The sequence below is a fragment of the Ambystoma mexicanum genome, chromosome 3q (genome assembly GCF_040938575.1).
Source record: "Ambystoma mexicanum isolate Mex_15411 chromosome 3q, UKY_AmexF1_1, whole genome shotgun sequence".
Lineage (NCBI taxonomy): Eukaryota > Metazoa > Chordata > Amphibia > Caudata > Ambystomatidae > Ambystoma > Ambystoma mexicanum.
The window spans coordinates 873,477,433-873,498,537 of NC_090926.1; the positions used below are offsets into that span (position 1 = coordinate 873,477,433).

A 21,105-nucleotide genomic window follows, 5' to 3' on the forward strand; every position below is an offset into this window, starting at 1 on the left:
TGTGTTTCAGAGATGGCTAGACCAAGATCTTAGGTTAATTTTGTGGTTTCTTGATTCGTCCTTCCTGGACTTTAACTTCAACTGTTTTCTCAAGGCTTGGTCTCGGTGGAACTACGGATCAGCACAGTAGGATGGATATTTTTCTTTCCCTCCTCACCATAATCCTTGTCAGACAGTCTTATCTTCTTGGCAAAACACCCAACATGGACGCAAAATTTGCACTCACCACTAGCCATTGGATAGTGATATTTCGACTCTTGGTGAGTATGAAATGGTGTGCTGTGTTTATGTACAGAAATTACGTGGCAAGTTACTTTTCTATGGCTGGCTAGTAGCCTGCAACTTGATTGTATGCCCCACGATCAAGCAGGGGTTTTGACCTCCTTGCTGGCCATTTTGTGTAGCTGATGAAAGCCTTTCACTGCACGCATTTCAGTTCCCTTGGGTCTAAGAGTTCCTTTCCAAATATTTGGTACAACCTCTCTTTCCAGGATGAGGTGCCAATCACCAAATTTCCATCATCCCTCACACCCACCCCCTCAATGATTACAGATTCCTGAGCTTTGCAATCCCGGTCCATCACTACCAGTTTACATTGCTCATCATTTGAATAATGCTATGCTCCATTGGTTTGTACAAAAGGTTTTGTCACCCTGTGATAAAGATGCTGCACAAGGTGGGTGTGACAATCTTTCCATATTTAGATGACTGGCTCATCCTATGTCCCACACAAGAGAGATCATAATCTGTGTTGTGAAGAATAATGACTTACTAAAGTCTAGTTTCCGCCTTAAAAGTGAACAATATCGTCTAACTCAAGACCAGGAACTACAGTTCGTAGGCATGCCTTTACAGACACACATAGGGATGGTCTGCTTCCCCTGGACAGGAGCAAGTCCATAATACAGGAAATGTCCAAGCTAAGCCTTTGAGCAGAGACCTCAGCCAAGTAATGGCTCAGGGTCCAAGACCTAATGGCAGACTATATCTTTGTGACCCTATGGGCCTTGTTTCCATCTACACCCCTTCCTGGCTTACGTATAGCAAACAGTGGTCACCATCATTGATGGTCTGGGAAGCTCCAGTCCCTAGGATTCTTGCACCTGGACAGCACTTCCTGTAATGGTTGGTCACCACCAATCTACTGAAAGGGTTTCCCCTTCCCTCTTATACCCCAACACATTGACACACACCCTGATGACAGAGGACAGCCGCTATGGGTGGGGTCCCTTCATGGGGGATTTGACTATGCAGTGTTTCTCGTCGGCTCATTAATTGTCAAGAACCTCCAGTTGCAAGGAACTAGAGTCCACACACAAAGCCCCAATAGTATTCGCTCCACAGGCAAAGGTGCCTCCAGTGCTCATCACAACTGACAATACTATGGTTCTGATTTGTATCAACTGAAATGGCTGGACCAGATGTCCACTAATGAAGAGGATTGGGGAGCTGGGAAGAACATAACCTTCTTTTCCATCTCGACAACACATCATCAAGATAGTGGAGTACACTCTGCTGACTGTGCTGGCATGTTCAATCCTTACAGGACCTGACCCGGCAACCGGATGTCTTCAGGAAATTTGCACATACCTTTGATAGCCCAGCCTAAGCACTCTTAGCTTCCTAAGAGAACATGACGTGGCACCACTTAAACGCCAGGTCCCCAGAGCTGATGGCCTGGGGCAGGGTTACCCTGAATACTCACTTGCTCCATGTGTTCCTCTATGCTTTTGCCCGTGCCATTCCCTACCCATACTGGCTCAGGAGAACCTCGTTTCACCTCCCTCCACATCTGGCATTGGCTCCTCCCTAATGCCGTTAGGGCTCCCACTGCCGGTAGAGGATCCAGCCTTCTTCTGGCAGTCAACAGCTGGAATTGGGAAGCATAAACATTGAAAAGGAGGGTCGTTTCCTACAAGGTATTTCAGGAGACATCTTCATGGTCATCAACAGTTCCTTCCACCAATCATTCCTATGCCAGGCACTGGGGAACTTCTCCTCATGGTGTGGGAGAATTAACTTTCTACTGTTAGAATTCAGAAAACTTGCCATCTTCTATGTCCAAGACAATGGGCTCCTGATGGGCTTGTCTCCATCGTCCCCTAGGGCCCAGTGCGCAGGAATTCGGTCTGCGAGTTGGAATGGTTCAAGCTAAGTCTCTGATCGTGTGACTCCTTAAGTGTTTTGCCACTTCTAGTAGTAGGTTTCAGACTAACACCTTCCTGGGGCCTACCCTGTCCTCAGATTGTTGCAGGAGTCTCTTTTCGAGCCCCGGGAAGAGGATGAACACAAGTTCCTCAATATGAAGTAAGTTTTCTTAGCTGCTGTCACAATGGGGATCTTAGGGCTCTCCGGTGTACTGTTCCTTACCTTCAGCTGGTCTCCAATGCCATAATCCTGAGATGCGGCTCAACATTCAGGACAAAGAAGGCATCCACATTTCAAATATCCCATTCCAGGACAAGCATACTACTGCCTGGTAGGGGATAATGAATCTTTGGCGGGATTGAAAATGTGTCAGGTTCTACTGCCCTACCTGGAGAGGACAGGCACTTTACACAAGTCCAACTGCCTCTTCCTTTCTTATGAGGCTTATGTGGCTGTCAGTAGGGGCCACAAAGCATCTTCTCTAGCTTTCAACAGACTCAAATATACAATCCCCCTGGCATACTCCATCTCGGGAGTTCAATGCCACTCCACTCAAGCTGTGGAAACATTTTGGATGAAAGCTAGAGGGGCTTCACTACAGGATATCTGCAGAGCACATTGACATGCATCGGCAACCATGCATCGGCACCCCTTTTGCCCGACGAGCTAGGGAAGGAACATAAGACACAATGTCCTGCTAGATTTCCCCTTATAGAAGCAGAGCCAGCCTATGCCTGACAAGATACTAAATGTAGAATATAGTGCTTTGGTCCTATTGAATAGTTAATGTGCTATGCTTTTAAGTTAGGATGCATTTAGAATATGCATTATAGTGCTGATGCTTTGAATAAGCATGAAAACACCTTAAGTGCTAGATGCCTGAAGTTAACCTGTATTCAATGTATTTGTTTTATAATACTAATAATGTATTCATGTGTTACAGTTTATAAACTTTTCACATATATTATAAATCATATATCTAAACATATATTCATAATCCACATACATACAATAGCAATTTATCAACACTTACATCAGAAAAACCAAGTAAAAATCATATAATATTGAACAATATTAAGATTGTAACAACTTTTAAATAATTTCCTTACTTAATTTTCAATTTCATTAGCGTATATAACGTGTTGTCATAATCGATTACAGAGCAGTTCTGTTATAATCAAATAAAAATTCCTAAAAGGCTCTCAATCAATAACCAAACGTTATACATTGCAATGAAAAACTTCAAATGTATAGTATTAATATTTCGGCACCAAAAAATAGCCTCCATAACATGCTCTATGTTATGTACATATTTATCGTAGTGCCTATTGTAGGTATTCCGCATCTTGGGGCAACTGGTCAATAAATATTTACCTGTCTCTACAGTTTTTTTGTCCTTACACAGTTGTCATAGCTAACTGGCCTACTGCACCTACAGTTGCTAAGGCTGGTAGCTGATTAATACTAAAAAGTAGTATAAATCGCCTAGGTATTATTGCTGGGCACATATTAAGATGTTGCTGTGGTTTTTTTGCAAGTATAACACATATATTTCACAAACTGTGCGTAATTTTCTAGCCAGTCCCCAAGATCAACTTTTCTGGCTAGGGCAGATTTAATTGCCGGGCAGTATTCCTCCAGTCGATTACTCCAGCTTATCTCGCCAAGATACTTTTCTATATTTTCCTTAAGCAAATTCTTCTTCATCTCCTTCATTAATTCCTGTCGCAAAGAGACCAATAGCTGGTTACTGGATGTAGTCATTATCTTCAAATACAGTTCGGCCCTTCTCTTTAAAACCAGTGATTTCAGCGATTGTAACCCCAATTCAAGCCCAATGATGGCCATAGGTATATAGGTAGGAAGGCCTAAAATCTTTTTCCAGTATTTACCCTCAACTACCTGTAACCATTTAAGGTCAATTAGCTGCAAAGCTTAAAGGCCATATACCACCATTGGCGCCAGAACCTGTTGATACAGTAATCGAGCGGCCCAAATAGTGAAGCTCCCATGAGTCTTTGTAAAACGATAGACCAGAGCCGTAATTTGAGAAGCTCTAACCTTTCTGGCTTGTATGCATAGCAGGTAGTCATTACTAATTTCAAATTTGATACAGAGATATTTGTAATTAGGTGTATACAGTAGCTCTAGCTCTTGTACCTTTAATTTTGTGCCAGCGATCTTCTTACTGAAAAATACCATAACTTGTGTTTTCTCCAGATTAATTATAAGATATTTACTTTTAGCATACAGCCATAAAGCCACTGCTGATCTCCGCAAGCCGCCAAATGTGTGGTCAAGAATGACCAAGTCATCCGCGTACGCTAGTACCGGACAATGTTCAAATCCCATCAGTGGGGGACAATTATGAACTGCACAGATTGCCTCTGGTAGATCGTAAACAAACAAATTATATTAGTGTTGGTGCCATGACACAACCCTGTTTGACACCTCGATTTTGCTCAATCTGTGCAGTCATATTTCCTTGAAAATCCAACTTTAGGGAAGTTGTATTATTTTGATGGAGAAGCCTCAGATAGTTTAAGAGGCTGTGTGGACAACCAAGTGCTTCCAATCTTAACCACAATAATTCTCTTCGGACTGAGTCAAAAGCGGATTTAAAATCGACGTAGAGGGCGTTAAACGGGAGGATTGCCTGATTTCCTGGTATTCGTGCACAGGGTATCGATTATAGCCATATTATGTGTAATGGAATAACCCAGCCTAAAGCCGCTCTAAAAGCGGTTCAACAATCTCTTTTTATCTGCCCATACCTGTAGTTCATTTAGTAACAGGCTGGAGAAAAGTTTGCCAGTACAATCCAGCATCGATAGTAATGTATAGTTAGCTGGGTCAAACTTATCACCCTTTTTATAAATGGGTATTAGGATTGCCTTCTGCCATGAAATCGGGATCATTCCTTCAAATAGGATTTTATCGAGCAGAATCGATTATTCAAAGTCTTTGATTTTATTTGCAAAACAACCACTGAAGTGAGGTGTTTGCTTTTATGATACATTTTAATTTATGAATGTAGCTCTGCATAAAATATTTTATACCATGTAGAGAAAACCAGCAAAAGGCCATTTTGTTTTTATCCCTCTCAAAAGGGATTTGAATAGCAGCCCTCAAGGGAAGCATTGCACAAAAGGACCTTGCACTTTGTAAATACAAGATTTATGTTGTGCTGTGATAGCACGTTCAGGACACTAGCAGTCAAAAGCAAAAAAGCTGAAGACTGATAGAACAGAGAGATAATTACTTATTATCTATGTCTATCCCAGGAACCTTTTTCCGGGGGGGGGCGGGGCTGATAAAACGTGGCCTTAGACATGAAGCAAACTTGTTGCATGTGACAGATATGCCACTTAGCATTGAGAATTGTTAACACAACTTAAAGCTGATGCCCAACTTAATGTTGGTGGGGGCGTAACAAATGATTTATTGATACACATCACATCTTAGGTCAGGGATACAATGTCTCAGCAACAATAGATCTGGATTAGGGACACTAGACCCAGAGGGATGGTCCATCAAGTGACATGCGAGTATATTGATCAGGGTTTTTTTCAAATTGAAGTGATCAGAAGATCCTGTCATAAATTGACAGGGCTATGCTACAGGGAAGGAACTTGCAGAATTTAGAAAGATGACCATTCAATAGGTTCTATTGCTGAGCAATAGCTTGACTTAAATTAGTGTTCTAGCTGGTCATTACATTTTTGAAATAGATTGCTTTATTTACCATTGTTTAACATTGCATGTTACATTTTAGGTTTCGCAAATTTCATGACATATGATTGGTTCATTTGACATTATTTCATTGCAGCATTGCATTTCCACTTTTGCATTGATAGGGTATGATATATGCTTTTGTTCAGTTTAAGTTTGGATACCTAGCATTGGCAGGTGTTCAAAGTTGGTATTGATGTTTTTACCTTTGTAAGGAGAAATTGTGCTTTGCCTGTGGGTGCATGAACATAACAACTTTGGAGTGTTTTTGGGAAGGTAGTGTCCTGCAGTCACTGCTCATGAATATGATTTAATAAAAATGTGAACTGTACCCTCTAAAAGAATTGATCCGATTTATTGGTGCTTCATTAAAAGAACAAACTGATGGACAGTATTTTTCATAATAAAAATGTATTCATTTACATAACAAAAGCCATTGCCTTTTTTGACTCAATTTACATTTTGTGCAAATGATGTGCTGATGTGTTTTTATGCTATTCTGTTTAACTTCTGTGTTGTTCTGCTCTAGCACTCTTTAACATGAGCATGAAGTTACACTTTATATAATGAGGCAACAGGGTTGTATCAATGGGATTATGTGAAAGGGTTGAAGGAGGGTGGTTACCATTGAGTTGCACAAGACAAAACAAACAGACCTAATCAATAATAACTACCATTGTAGCAGGCACACAATGGGTGTTGTATTCAGACAAAGGTAAAGACGTCTACCAAGCTTTCTGAGCAACGACCCTGTGCTATTGTGTCGCAAAACAAGGATGCTAGGGCTTTCCTGTGGGCTAAGCCACAGCTTAGGGTTGAGGGAGGGCTCCTCCTCTTGAAGACCGGCATTACTTGCCAGCCAGGTAATTCCAAACGGAATATGAAACAACATGGCCTAGACAGTCCCCTTTCATTCACCATTACAGACTGCACCTACCAGAGGTGCTTCAAGCCGCACATCCATAATTTCTAGTATACAGAGGTTGATACATTTGCTACTAAGTGTGCCACATCCCCTCCACTTGTCCATTTTTTTGTGTGGTATTTACGGCAGGTCAGAACCAGGACTGACAACGAGGCATGGTTCACAGGTTGTTTATTTCTGTGTAAGGTTAAAAATGAATCTTTTGCTGCGACTGTCCCATCATATGAAAGAAAGTCAAAAGGTGCCTGGTCAGGATGTCTTGTAACTTAATAGCGGTCATCTGTCCAGAATCCTACTCTAACCTATCACTGTCCCCATTTCCCAAAAATAAACCAATCCAACAAAAATAAAAGATAAGTGTAGAAAGCCTTTGTGGAAATATCAACTCAAGGGGATGGCTGCTGTCAGTAAATGTCTTTACTTCCCGTCAGTAAAAGGTCTTTGCCTATGGTTGCAGTTCAGAACAAAAGACAGTTCCTGGGATGCCGGGAGATTCTCCACGTGTTCTAGCCCATGGTATTGCTTCCCCCCCATGACTCCATGACCGCCACCAGCTTTTAGTTTTTTCAGTCTTACCGCCTTCTAGGGTTTTCTTAGTCTCTTCCCCACTCCCCAGTCTAAGCCTACCTTAATGAATCAATCCTGGGTCCCCACCAACAATATTCTGCTATGCATGAGGTCAGAGCCAGAGTGCTCCAACACAGGAAAGCTAAGGTGTGATAACATTTACCCAAGTCTCACACATCTTCCTGTCTGTTATAGATCAAAGTGTCTCTCTGGTTAACAGAGCACTCTGTAACTCTTGATTAAAGCGCAGCTCTCCCTTGAAGTTTGCGACGAGAGCACACTTCCTGTCTCCCTCAAATCACATACTTCTCCCCTCTAAAAGGGGTTCGCTCTGCAGGGGTACCCATGGACCCAGGCATGCCAGTGAACGGAGGATATGACCGGGGCAACGTGCTGGTCTTAGAAGCAAGACTACACAGAGCAAAAGAGGTTCAAATCCCAGATCTGCGCTTAGAAACCAAACTCAGGTATTAAGCATGTTATAAAAAACCAATTAAATAAATTCCATTCACTGCCTTTCATATAGAGGGGTGGGAACTAGCTTCAAGTTGACACACTGCATACCAACTGGGCGTTAGCCCCTCTTTCCTGTCGTCTGTCTGGCAACCAAGCCCCTTCCAGGCTTGCCTCAATTATCTCTCATTAGTATGTACTGCCACCAGCCGAACTAAACAATGGGAAAGCAGATCCATGGAGCCTTTGATATTTTAATTAGGCTCTCCATGGCTGGAGGAAGGTGTACCCCCCCTGTTTGAGATGCTCTGATGTACCGTGGCTGTCACATTCCAGCTAAACATGACATAGGAGGACAGCGCCTGTAGGCTGTGTCCTCCCAGAGTACACATGACTATGCATTTTGTGCGGTTAGCAAACAAAATGTGTGCGGTAGCCTCACACATTTTCGGAGGTTGATCTCCCATTATTCATTTTCATTATTCAAAAATAAAAAAGGCCAGCCGAGCGAACACTCCCCCGTCCGAATCGTCAAATTCCTCACACTCCCATTTCTACGGTTTCCACTGCTTTTACCCCACTCTGGGGCTTCTCTCTATCACACTCCCCAATCTAGGGTATCTACACACGCTCCCAACACTGGGATTCTTCTCTTTCATATTCCCCACTCGGGGGTATTCACTCTCTCTCCCCACTCTGGGGTGTTTGTTCTCTCTCTCCCCACTCGGTTGCCTGCCTCCTTTTCCACTGGAGCTAAAGCATACCTGCTTGTCTGCTGTGGTGTTCGGCAAGAGGGTCACTTCTCCTGTGCTTGCTGAGCTTTTTCTGCATCTTGTCTACTGGGCTACCCCTCGGTCATTCGAGGATCTCCCTCATCGCTCCTGTAGCAGATCAGGCTGAGTCGTTTACGCACACTGGCTGCTCCAATTGGCCTTCTACAGCGCTGATCTTTAATGTGCGTCCTCTGTCGGAACGCCCACACTGGCATTCCTCCTCTCTCGTCGGACACACTCTCTTCTTTCCGTTTTGCAAAGTTAAGTTCCACACTGCCTCTTGAGACTCCTCTTTGATTGGTTGTCACTGGGCCGTTCCTCCACGGGGCTAGTTCACTCATCTCTTCACTCTCTATGGAAGATTGGGCACGGTAAGGTCAGAAGCCAAGTAAGCCATTACAAAAGAGTGTTCATAGTAAATCATAGCACCTAGATATCCCGCAAAAAAGTTAATAACTGGGGGAGAAATCATGACTTATAACCCTTTCGAGGTCCCAGTCACCTATAGGTGGGCCCACCTCCAGAGGGGATCCCGCTTACCCTGTCCCCTAGGGGAAGTTAAGGGTAGCTGGCTCACCTGCCTAGTCCCAAAGGGGGCAGCTCCCCCTTGGGGAGAGGTGACAATCTACCTGGATTCGTCACAGATAGTAGGATCGATCTCAGAATTTTGTATTTTGCACACTTCACTGTTTAGTATTGGGCTGAGGAAGAGGGACATGGCTAATTACCAGTAATTACTCCTAGTCCTGCTCATTCCAATCACATTACTTGCACCTGCCTCTCCTGCCCAGGTTCACATATCTCCGGTTTCACAGATCCCCTGACTCGTTGGGTATGGCACGTGAGTTTTTGTAGTATGTATTTTACATTCATGCATGGATGCGAGTGGGGGGAGGCAAGCAAAAGGTTTTTCAAGGAGATACCGGTAGAAAGCAGGCGGCTTTCACGGTTCAGTACTGTGATGAGGCAGAGTAGGACTAAAAGTAATACAGATTAAGTAGCCTGTGCAGTAACAGTAATCCTTTGTCCCCTCTTATGCTACGGGAGATTCTGCAGCATCTTCTTCATGCTCTTGATATTTAACTTTATTCCAAACGTTCAATCTCTGTGTCCGAATCCTATCGGAAAGAGGCATTGATGGCTGGAACAGACAAGAAATGAATGATATGAATGAGAATAGAGCTAGTACATGGTGGAATTTGGAGGATGAACTCACAAAGGCTTTGAGCAAGCAAAAGAGGGAAAAGGTTGACGGCTGTAATTGTGAGAAAAGGGTAATTGAGCATGGGGATACATTGTGCGGCAGAACGACTGATGCAGGCTGCAAGTTGGAGGGTGATTTCCCCAAGCCTAGGCAAAGTGATGGAGCATTAAATAATAGTAAACCAGGGGAGGGTGGTATTTTTCTGATGTCAGTAACCACAGAAACATTTTCCTATCAGCACCTGGAGCAAAGGAATGGCTGCATGCTGGGATTGGAAGACAACAAATACCTAAAAGGAAAGTGAACATGCTGGAATCAAAGTCACTGAGACATTCAGGCTATGAACACCTAAAGAGAAAAAACTGCAAACTTGAAGTCAAAGTTCCAAGAGGTAATTTAACTGCTAAGTACCCAAGTGGATCCTATGGCAAGCCCAGAACCCAACTTCAGAGTCTCCCCTCAACGTGACAAATCTTGTTCTTAATAAAATATGGAAATCTACTTTGGTACTTACATTGCAATTTGTTGAGCTTGTCACAGCCAAAGGGACAACACCTGTATTCTTCCCATCTTATAAAGGTTTTGGAAAACAAATCTCTGAGTTGTGAGCACGGAACAGTTGACAGTATAAGGGATGAGGAAGCTTCTTAGAGTGTCATCAAGTAACTCAAAGGAAACATTAAAGGGCAATGCCTTTTGGTTCACATAACTACAGTAAGGAGTTGCACAGTGCGTATATTTACCTAAAATCTTCCATGGAATTGGTTTCTGCAGCTATGCTTTGTCGCCCTTCATCATCACTATCTGTTCCGGACTGCGAAGATCTGTAATAAGATGAAAATCTATAAGACTTATACTTTTGTTAAAATGTTTACTTGAAAATGTGCTTAATGTGTGCGACATTTAACAGTAGTTGTGTGAACTGCATCAAGGCGCGGATCGCTTACCAGCGATTTCTTTTCCACCTAATCATACTTTATGTTATGTCATACTTCATATACACAGATGCCCCAAGGGCTGTAAAGTTGCAATGAACAAAACAAGCCCTAATGATTCTTCTCACTGTCCTAACCAGTGCTCCACATAATCTATTTAAGTGGGAGTATTTTACTCCCTATTTTTTAAAGTTGGGAGTAAAATGATATTTTAGGGAGTAAAAAAGTAAGCCCCATTCCAAATGCAAGTATTTAATAAGCAAGTAAAAATGTTTTGACTGTAAAACAAATGTTTTGAACTAGATATTTCTTTGCACCAAGTTATTCATGCACATTAAAATATACTTTTTTACCTCTTCAGATCAGACAGTAATAGCAGAGTTTCTTCCGGTAGTAGTAAGTGTACTACTTGTCCAAACATATCCCTGGAGTTTCGTAAATGAAAGCAGTGGGGCATGCTCCTATGTATATTTCTTGTTTTTGTTGGGAGTATTTTTACTCCATATATTTATTTTTTGTGAGTATTTGCCTATTTTTATGGAGTAAAAGTGTCAGATACACCCTTTATCTGGTTCCATGTGATCATTTCCCCTCAAAAAGGCTGTGTGGCAAAAAAGTCGCAAAAAGGCTGTGGTTTGCAGCAACATTATCACTGTGAATCTGCGGGGGACACCCCTGCAACCCCTGTTTTTATTTTTATTTGTTCTTGTTCCCCCTCATCCCCCCAAGTCGAGCAGGGGACAGCCCCGCTCCCCTCACAAAATGGTCACATAATGTTGCCACAGCAGCGACTATATGTATGGCGACCATTTGTGTGGGGTAATATTACCATATACCCCTTATCTGTAGGGCTGGTCCTAACAATATGCGATAAATCAAGGTCTTGTATGCAGGCAACTTAGCTTGCGCTTTAAAACAAAAAAATACGTACCCTCACCCCTTGGACTAGATACCATTATATGTGGCTTCTGAAACGTCCTGTTCTCAAAACCAAAGAACTACCACATTTTTCAAAATCAGAAACATAAGAGGGGAAAAAAGTCAGGAATACGATTAACATTAGAACACAGTGTATGAGTGAATACTAGCAAGCAATCAACATTTTAATCCTTCTCCTCTACACAGTCATTACAATCAGTCGCATTGCGAGTTTGGTGGTATCTCAGCGGGAAAACCACAGAGATACCACCCAATGATATTACCATTGCCACCTCTTGGTCCGGCAGTATTACCACCAGCGGTATTACAAGTGGTACGGGAAAAAACACATCATTACACTTGTCAAACTCAACAAACAATCTCTGGGCGGGTGGGGGTGATGAGGATGGGATGGGATATGGCCATAAGAAGCCAAAAAACTGGCGTTTTCCATCCCCGAAAGTCCGCGGACACTTCAGATGACCTAGGACATATGTGCCTATTTCTGCATTACAGGGTTGGTGAAAAGAAGTTTTTGGATGGCTTATAACTTTGCTGCCACTCAATGAAACTGCATGTAATTATATTCTAGACCTAATTCTGAATCGTTTTGCAAAGTTTGGTGGGATTCTGTCAAGAGGGGGCAAAATTAGAGGGGGTGTATCAAAATATTGTAAAGGCTTATAAATGTGGTGTCATTTGACGAATCTGCACAACAATTGGCAAAACGATTTTGGAGCGAGATATACATGGTTTTGCAAAGTTAGGTGGGATTCTGTCAAGAGGGGGCACAATTAGATGGGGGGAGGGTCCCAAAATAAAGTAAAGGCTTATAAATGTGGTGCTATTTGACAAATCTACACAAAAGTTTGCAAAAAGGTTTTAGATCGAGATATAAATGTTTTTCTACAGTTTGGAGGTGGGGGTCTCAACATTTTTAGATGGCTTATAACTTTGTTGCTGTTTGACGAATGTGGAAAAAAGTTTTGAGAAAGATTATAGACCCAACCTTCCATGTTTGTGTAAAGACTGAATGAATTTTGTCAAGTGGGGGCTAAGTTATATGACTACTGTGTGTACATACATGTTGACACTTTTGAAAAAATAAAACATGGGCGGATTTCAAGCAAACTTGTGTAAGGACCATTGGCATGGTTTCTCAAATATGCCCATGTTTAATTTTTGGACAAGTGTCATAATGTAGGTATAAAAAATAATGATATACCTTTGGTGACTGAGGGTCATGGTATAAGGTCTTGACGCAGACAATCTGGCTACTGGCCATGACCGCGAGGGACAAAAAAATCGTGTTGAAATGGCCATGTACGGACTGGCCACCAGGGGGCGCACAGGTAACCATGCGCTCTGTGTGAGCTCTGCTACTACGGCCCAAAAAGTGAATTGAGTCCCCACTTTTGCCCCCACGGCCCGTGGACAAAAAGTAAGCGCCCCCCAGCAGAAGAAATCCCGGGAAGAATCAAGGTGAAATTCCCCCCATAAATTACGGTCTGCCGGACCCGGATTGGAGAAAACGAAAGCAGGCAGGCACACGTGAGCCAACGGATCCTGGACTGCTGAAAGGTTGTCCTGCGGCGAGCGGACGGCTCGCCAACATTCGCCACCCAGCTCCAGCTCCGAGTGATACGCGGACTGAAGGGAACAGTCCGTCGGCCAAGAGGACAGAAGAGGTGGATGAATCCAACCACGAGGCAAGCAACCTTGCGGAGCCCATGACCCGCTCCTCCCCATACTCGCACCGAGGGAGCACCACGGAGCCACTCTCAACTGGGCGCTGCTCTGCCCTGTGTCCCGGGGTGCGCGGCATGAAACACAAGATCATGCTGCATGGTGGGAGCCGACAGAGCCCCCCACCCGAGGAAGAGCAGAAGAGGAGGCGCTCGAGACATGCACCGCGCCTCCAAGTACTCTCCTGCCTGCACGGCGGCTACGGAGATCCATGGCTCTACGTCCTGAAGTGCTCCAGAAACCTTGCAGATTCGTGGGACTCCGGGAAATCGGGCATCTGTGGGATGGACCCTGAAGGCGTACCAGACATTCGTGCGGTGAGTCGAAATATTAAAACTTGCTCACCCTTGCGTCCCCATGGCCTGCAGAGCGGAATAATCCCACGTGCTCTCATGCGAACCACGGGAGCGCTGTGACTACTAAGTGGGAACCCCCTACTAGCAGTGACTTCACACGAAAGCACCCATCCCTGACCCACTTCACAGCGCCACCTAAGCAGGCATGGGACGGAGCATGGACCGCAACAAAGGGGCAATCGCATAAACACACAAAGATGATCAAAAACGAGAACCGGACGCCACAACGTACACGCAGGATCAAGTTACACCAAAATAAACAATTGCAGATCCCAATCTTGCAGCGCCAGGAGAGGACAAACGTGTGAACTCCAGTAACGCTTCCTCCCGGGGATTTATCAGACCCCCGCCAACCTAACAACTGTAACTCACTCAGCGCGCTGTTTATGTCCTCACAATTAGATGAACGGAGGAAGCGCACAGCGACCCCCACCCGGGGCAGTCCTGATGGGAGAATAAAGAGGGGGCCCAGCTTAAGGGGCGAAAAGCACAACCACCCCCCTTCCTCCTCAAGGTGAACAACGAGCAGAAGGCAATCACACCCTGGAATAAAAACACCTAGGGTAAACTTGGTAAAAGCCCCAACACCGCTGCCAACTCCTGGAATCAATCTGAAGGCATCCTCTAATACGATCCCATGGTTTGACATCCCTTTAAGAAAGTAGTACGAGGACCAACCCAACATGCCATATAAACAATTAAAGAGGAAAGAGGGGTGCAGAGAAGTTGGGCACTAAGCCACATGCCAAGGGGACATTAGAGAACCACCGGCCGCCCTAGTGCATCAACACATGCAACAGATACCCCATCAATAGCAACACTGGCAAGTTTTTGAAAGGGGAAAAACCAAGCGCTCAGCTCCTCAGTACTCCATGAGACTGCTCAATATACGCTCAAAACCTCCATCAAACCTTTGGACCGCCTTGCCCTAATCGGAATCCTTACCCATCGCCAATATGCCTGCTTAAGTCTACATGAGCAGGAAACAAAAATTAGCCCCCTTTGCCTACACTCCAACACCTACTCGCTTTGATAACTCCATCATGGCAGCGATGGACGCCACAGGAAATGAATCGGCAGCCACGAAAGGAGACATTGCAGCCCTGTTGGGTGAAATCAAGAACATGGGGGCCAGCATAGGAGGCAAAATAGACAAAAATCACACAACGTCTAGATAACATGGAAGAAAGACTTCACGGGGTGGAAAACAATCAAGCGTCAATAGACACCCTTGAAGCACAGCTCGAGCATAGGATAACAGACTTGGAGCAACAAGAAGAGGACTTTAAGCACAAAATGGACGATTTGGAAAACCGGGAAAGACGGAACAATCTGCGCATTTTTGGGATTCCGAAACGAGAAGGAGAAACTGAAAGCAATCTCAGGAAAATGCTCCACGACATCATCAAGCTCCTGGTCACTGACAATGCGATAGACAAACCCAAAATAGAATGGATCCATATAGCCGGGGGTCCCCTGGGAGGACCAAGATTGGTCCTCGCCCGATTCCATAGCTTCCAAGACAAGGCCAGGGTGCTCAAGAAGGCAAGAAGTAGCGAGGCGATTACTCTAAGAGGCGCACAAATATCAATCTATCAGGACCTATCCTCCCTGACACCGGCTCTCAGGTGGATGTGCAGACCCCTCACAAAATGGTTGAAGGAACGGAACATTCGATACAGGTAGGGATACTCCTTCTCCCTCTCCTTTGAATATGAAGGAACAAAGATATGAGTAAGATCGGAAAAAGAAATTAAGGCATGCATCTCTGAGCTAATTGGACTTCGGGAAGAAGGAGGAGATCGGGAAGAGCCGAGACGGGAGGAGCGAGAATGGCGCATCCAGGGTCGCAGGAGAAAGCGGGTGAAAGACTTGAGAAAATATCAGAGAGGCAATGTCTCCCCTGAAGGGGAAAACTAAGTATTGTTGAACTCGGTAAGCTAGAAACACTTTACTGTAGAGAATGTGGCCTGATTAAGCAGCCAACTTAAAGGACTCCAGCAGGGCCATGATTCTGACATGTGAATTAGGGGGGAGGGGACACAACAGGGGCTAAATTAACATTGAGGTTTCTCATCATGTCACAGGCTGTGACGTAATGGCCCCCACTGGTGGTTCGATGCAGGGCCGGTGCTATCAACCTGGCTCGATCGGACGCCACCAACTGAGAAATGGGAAGGGGGTAGGGAAGGGGAGTAGAGAAGGGGACAGGGTCGGAGTAGCATCTGCATTGGTTCAAAAGGTCAGATATTGTGTGATGTATAACGGGCAGACAAATTACTGGTCACAGAATGTAAGCCATTTCCCCACAAGATTATTCAATGGCAATGACATTTGATGCCAGGGGAAGGGACTACTTAAGGGTGGGAACACTCAATGTAATAGGTCTCAACTCACAACTAAGAGATCACTGGTGTCCAGAAAATTCGGTAGGGCCAAGATAGATGTTCTAGTAGACTAAATATGCCAAGGGGGAAGAGCGGCAAATCCTCAGGAGGTGTATGGGTACAGAGTTCTTGGGTTCTGGACCACTAAGGAAAGGGGGAGTGGGGATTCTCATCAGGAAAGGAATAGAGTTTGAGGTAGCCAAGACCTGGTCTGAAGTAGAAGGGCGTGCCCTATTGGTGACGGGGACCATTGGAAAAGCGCTGGTAACTATTGCCACAATCTACTACCCCAACTCAGGACAGGCCCGATTCTTGGCTAAAACGATCCCTAAAATAATGCTAGAGGCCACAGGCCATATCATTCTAGGCGGTGACTTCAACCAATGGGCAGACCCAATTATGGATCGGAAGCCTGGTAACCCAGAGGCGAGAGATCAGAATAGGGGTGACCGCACAGAGTTTGCTGATGTGATGGATATATATGGAATGAGAGATGTGTGGAGAGGAATGCACCCAGACGAACAGGGTTACACTTTTTACTCCACCCCACACAATACCTATCCAAGGATCTCTATGAAATTACAACACAGTCAGAGATAGTCCCAGTTGCATAGTTGGATCATGACATGGTTGTAGCTGACACCCGGTGGGAGAACCTGCCAGTTGCGGGAGGGAAATGGAGATGTAATGAGAGTATTTGGAAGGACCCTGTCCTCAAGACAGAAATGGAGACAGAGATTAGTGGATACTTTAAATTGAATAATACTGGGGAGGTACCCAAACAGGTAGTCTGGGAAGTGGGGAAAGCTACCTGGAGAGGTATTCTAATAAGAGAGGGGTCCCGCAAGAAGATAGAGAGAAAGCTTATCGAAAGAACTGAGATCTGTCAGCTAGAAGGGGAAGTTAGGAGAGGGGATGAGATTGACCCCAATAAAATCAATGAAGCAAAAAAGAAAAGGGAGGAACTGAGACTTTTAGAACATGAGAAGATAGTGCGCAAGGTCCGACTCCTGAAGCAGAAATTCTGTGAAAAAGGAGACAAAGCTGATGCACTGTTGGCCAACAGACTTAGGGAACAAAGGGCTGAGCGAAAAGTGCTAGAAATAATTGAAGATAGTCCTGCCCCAGCCGAGACCACTCCTACCATCCCGGAATCCTTTGCCACTTTATATGAGACTCTATACACTTCGGATACAGACCCTGACCAACCAGATATCGAAACCTATCCGTCCTCTATCAATATGCCCAAGATATCAGGTTCAGACTCAGAGCTGTTAGTATCACCTGTAACTGAACAAGAAGTCCAAAATGCAATAAAGAGGTTAACTTTGGCCAAATCCCCAGGAGAGGACGGTTACATGGCCGGATTCTATAAATCCTTTAGCGCACAACTCATGCCATTCATGGTAGAGCCTTTTAACAAAATACTAGATTCAGGGAAAGCCCCAGACTCCTTCATCCGAGCACTTATTACGGTAATTCCCAAAGATCGAAGGGACCCCAATAAATGCAGATCATATCGCCCCATCTCCCTGCTTAACCTAGACGCAAAAATTTACACTGGGGTTCTGGCCTCCAGATTAGAGACACTAATGCCCTAACTCATCCATCCCGATCTGGTGGGTTTTATACTGGGGAGACAGGGAGCCGACACAATGCGGAAAACCCTCCATCTTATTCACGCATCCCGGAATATGCCCAATGAGTCTGTCCTCCTCTCAATCGACACAGAGAAGGCCTTTGACAGGGTAGAGTGGGGATTTTTGAGGGCGGTCAATCGCAAAGGTAGGGGATAGGCCCATGTTTTAGAAAGGGAATACAGGCGGTTTATACATCTCCCAAAGCATCCATATTTGTGAGTGGAGAATACTCCAGATGGTTTGAACTAGAACGAGGCACTCGGCAAGGATGCCCTCTCTCCGCAATTCTCTTTGCTCTCTCTCTGGAACCCTTAGCACAAAAGATGAGGGCTGACCCCCAGGTAGAGGGAATGGGACTGGTAGAGGTTGAATACAAGGTAGCCCTTTACACCAAATGTCATACTCTTACATATGACTAACCCCATAACATCCATCCCCCGGGCTCTTCACCTGCTAGAAGACTATGGTCGACTCTCCGGGTTTAAAGTGAACAAAGCCAAGTCTACTCTGTTCCCCCTACAGGGTTCGGTGGAGACAAACAAAGTCAAGTTCTCCCTACTAGGTCTCAAGATCCAACACTCTAAGCTGAAATACGTAGGCATACAAATCACTAAAGACCTAGTCGGCCTATACAAAGCCAACTTCCCCCCTCCTCTTCTCCAAAAGTTTCACGCGGATCTTAGTAAATGGAGAAAGCTGACGATCTCATTGTTGGGACGACTCAATGCCATTAAAATTTTTCGTCTCCCCCGGTTCTTGTATCCCCTTCAAATTCTCCCCATCGAGATGCCAAGGAATTTCTTCATGGAGGTCAAGAGGGCTATTGTGGGATTCCTCTGGCAGGGGAAAAAGGCTAGAATCTCATGTGACTCCATTACACTTCCCAAGTACAAAGGCGGGTTAGGTCTCCCGGATCTAAGAAAATATTATGAAGCGGCCTAACTAAGAATCCTAATCCCCCACCTATGCAACCACAAAGAACCCCAATGGATTCCCATGGACAATCATTACTTATCACCGGCCACAGTTTCAGAGTGGCTTTGGGCCCCCAGGAAAAAGTTTTTTTAACAGACTCAAAAACCACCCAATATGGAGCACCATATGGGGGATTTGGAGAAAGGGTACAAAGATGCTAAAGGTCTCCACATGGCCATCCCCCACTGAGCCCTTATGGTCCCCGGGAATTAACGAACACATTCCTAATGTGTAGAGATTGCAAACATGGTATGAGGCCGGTCTAGAGAGGGTGGTACAATTGCTGAAAAGGACTTTTGTTACACTCCCGCAATAGATAGAAGCCCTGGGGATAGGCACATTGTCCATCTTTCAATATCTGTAGATAAAAGGCATTCTGATGAAAGCAGAGTGGAGGGACAAGCTGAGGCGGGACCTTGCCCCCTTTGAAATGCTATTAGACTCTAGAACAGAGATCAAGGGCCTGATATCGGCCATGTATAAAGAACTGGCAGAAGCGGGGGACGGGACTACGGAGCCATCGAGAGGCAGATGGGAGAGGGACTTCTGTGAATACATAAGCCCAGACATGGGGGGAGAATGTGCAGAGCGGCCTCGCAAACCTCCATATCGAGTCAATACAAACTACACGCTATCAAATAATTACATAGATGGCAATGTGACCCTCTCAGGCTCTTTAAGAGGTTTCAAATGGCCATTCCACGAAGCACCGCGTGAATGTGGTGGGGTCGCCGTCTATTGGCATATGTGGTGGGGTTATCCCCAAATAAGAGTATACTGGGATGAGGTCCTGGGCTGGATCAGAGATATAGACGGCATTCACAGAACTGCAGACCCCCATCTCATATTATTTGGTCTTGAGAAATGCAAAGGATTAAAGGTCTGGCCCCTCAGTTATTGCTAGCTGCCCGTGCCATACAGGTGAAGAAATGGAAGTCCAGAACGATCCCGAGTGAGAGCGAATGGGTTAACGTGGCCTCAAATATATGTATAATGGAAAGGATAACAGCATCTCTCCATGGGAGACCTTCACAATACGAGGCCCTATGGATGGACTTCACAAGTAAACACTTGTCAGGAGTACCAAAGTGATGGAAAAGGGATCGACGGTGGAGCTCCCCACCCCCTGAGCGGGTCTAAGCTGACTGATGCACTGGGCTAAAATGTAATGCATGAGATCTGCAAGGTTGTGAATGAAGGCATAAGAAGACTCGCCCAACAGGGCAGTCCCCTCATCTACAAACTGTGACCACGCATAGACACACACAGACATGTCTCCAACGATGCTTGCTCGGCCCAAAGGGGGGTGGAGGGAGGGAGAAGGGAAAGTCATGTTGAAGATTTGCAGCTGGAAGACGGATGTACCTAAAAGATGTATCATTAGACATAGTCTTGAAAAGCTCTGATTTTGTTCTGTAATTTCGAGTTTTGTATTTTTTATTGTGACTTGCATTGAATAAAACTCAATAAAATTGAATAAAAAAAAAAAACTGCCCATGTACACCTGGGACCGGCTATGTGGTAAAGTTATTCTTAGGTAGAATAGGTTTGAAAGAGAAACAAATGTGATTGTGGTAATATGGTCATGGGGTTCTGCAGGCTGCCATGGAAAGTGAGAGGGGCTCTGTACGGAGCCCCGCCTTCTCTTTAAACGGCGGCCATCTTGGAAAAGAATTTTCCTTCCTACAGCGGGACATGAATGAGATTTGTGCTGGCATCTTTGATGTCATGGGTGTTAGTCCTTGCAGTGCACACTGGTGGCACAAGTTATGGTTGCTTAGTTTACCATAACTGTTAAATTTTGGGGGTTTTTTTCTCGGTTTTACCTGTAACCATAAGGTCCCTGCAACAATGTTTTTCCATTGAATTTCATAGGTTTCTGCTAGTGCAACTCAACCATAACGTCCCATTAACAATGTTTTTGTTAATGAATTTCATAGGTTTTTAGTAGGGCACTGTAAGCAGAATGTTGCTTTAGCATAGCGTTTTCTGTAAAGAGGATAGGTATTTGGTACGGCAACATAACCATAAAGTCCCGTTAACAACAGTTTGTTACGGATTCCTTGGCTGCCCTCATAATAAACGTGTGGAAAGGGCAAATTGTCTGGTGTATGTACCAATTACAGATGTACATAGTAAATGTTGTTTAGTGTGTCAGTAGGCTCTCTTTCTGTGTTAACAGTGCATGATAAATCTGTGCTGCACACTACTGGCCGAGATGACTACAGATTAGCAATATGGACGTTTCCTAGGGAGACTGCACCTGGTTGGCGTATGTGCAATCACACTGCAAGTATCCGTAGGACTCCATTAGTGACCGCATGTCTGCATCTTCGAATGCACTTT

At 44.7% G+C, this 21,105-nt stretch overlaps 1 protein-coding gene across 1 annotated transcript in view; it reads right to left on the reverse strand.

Annotated features, from left to right (window-relative positions):
* The window catches only part of C3QH17orf75 (chromosome 3q C17orf75 homolog), a 717,668-nt gene that overhangs the window by 592,803 nt on the left and 103,760 nt on the right, over positions 1–21,105 (reverse strand). Inside the window, exon 2 of the mRNA XM_069654978.1 lies at positions 10,546–10,626. Coding sequence (XP_069511079.1) covers positions 10,546–10,626 — 81 coding nt within the window. The remainder of the gene's footprint in view (positions 1–10,545; positions 10,627–21,105) is intronic.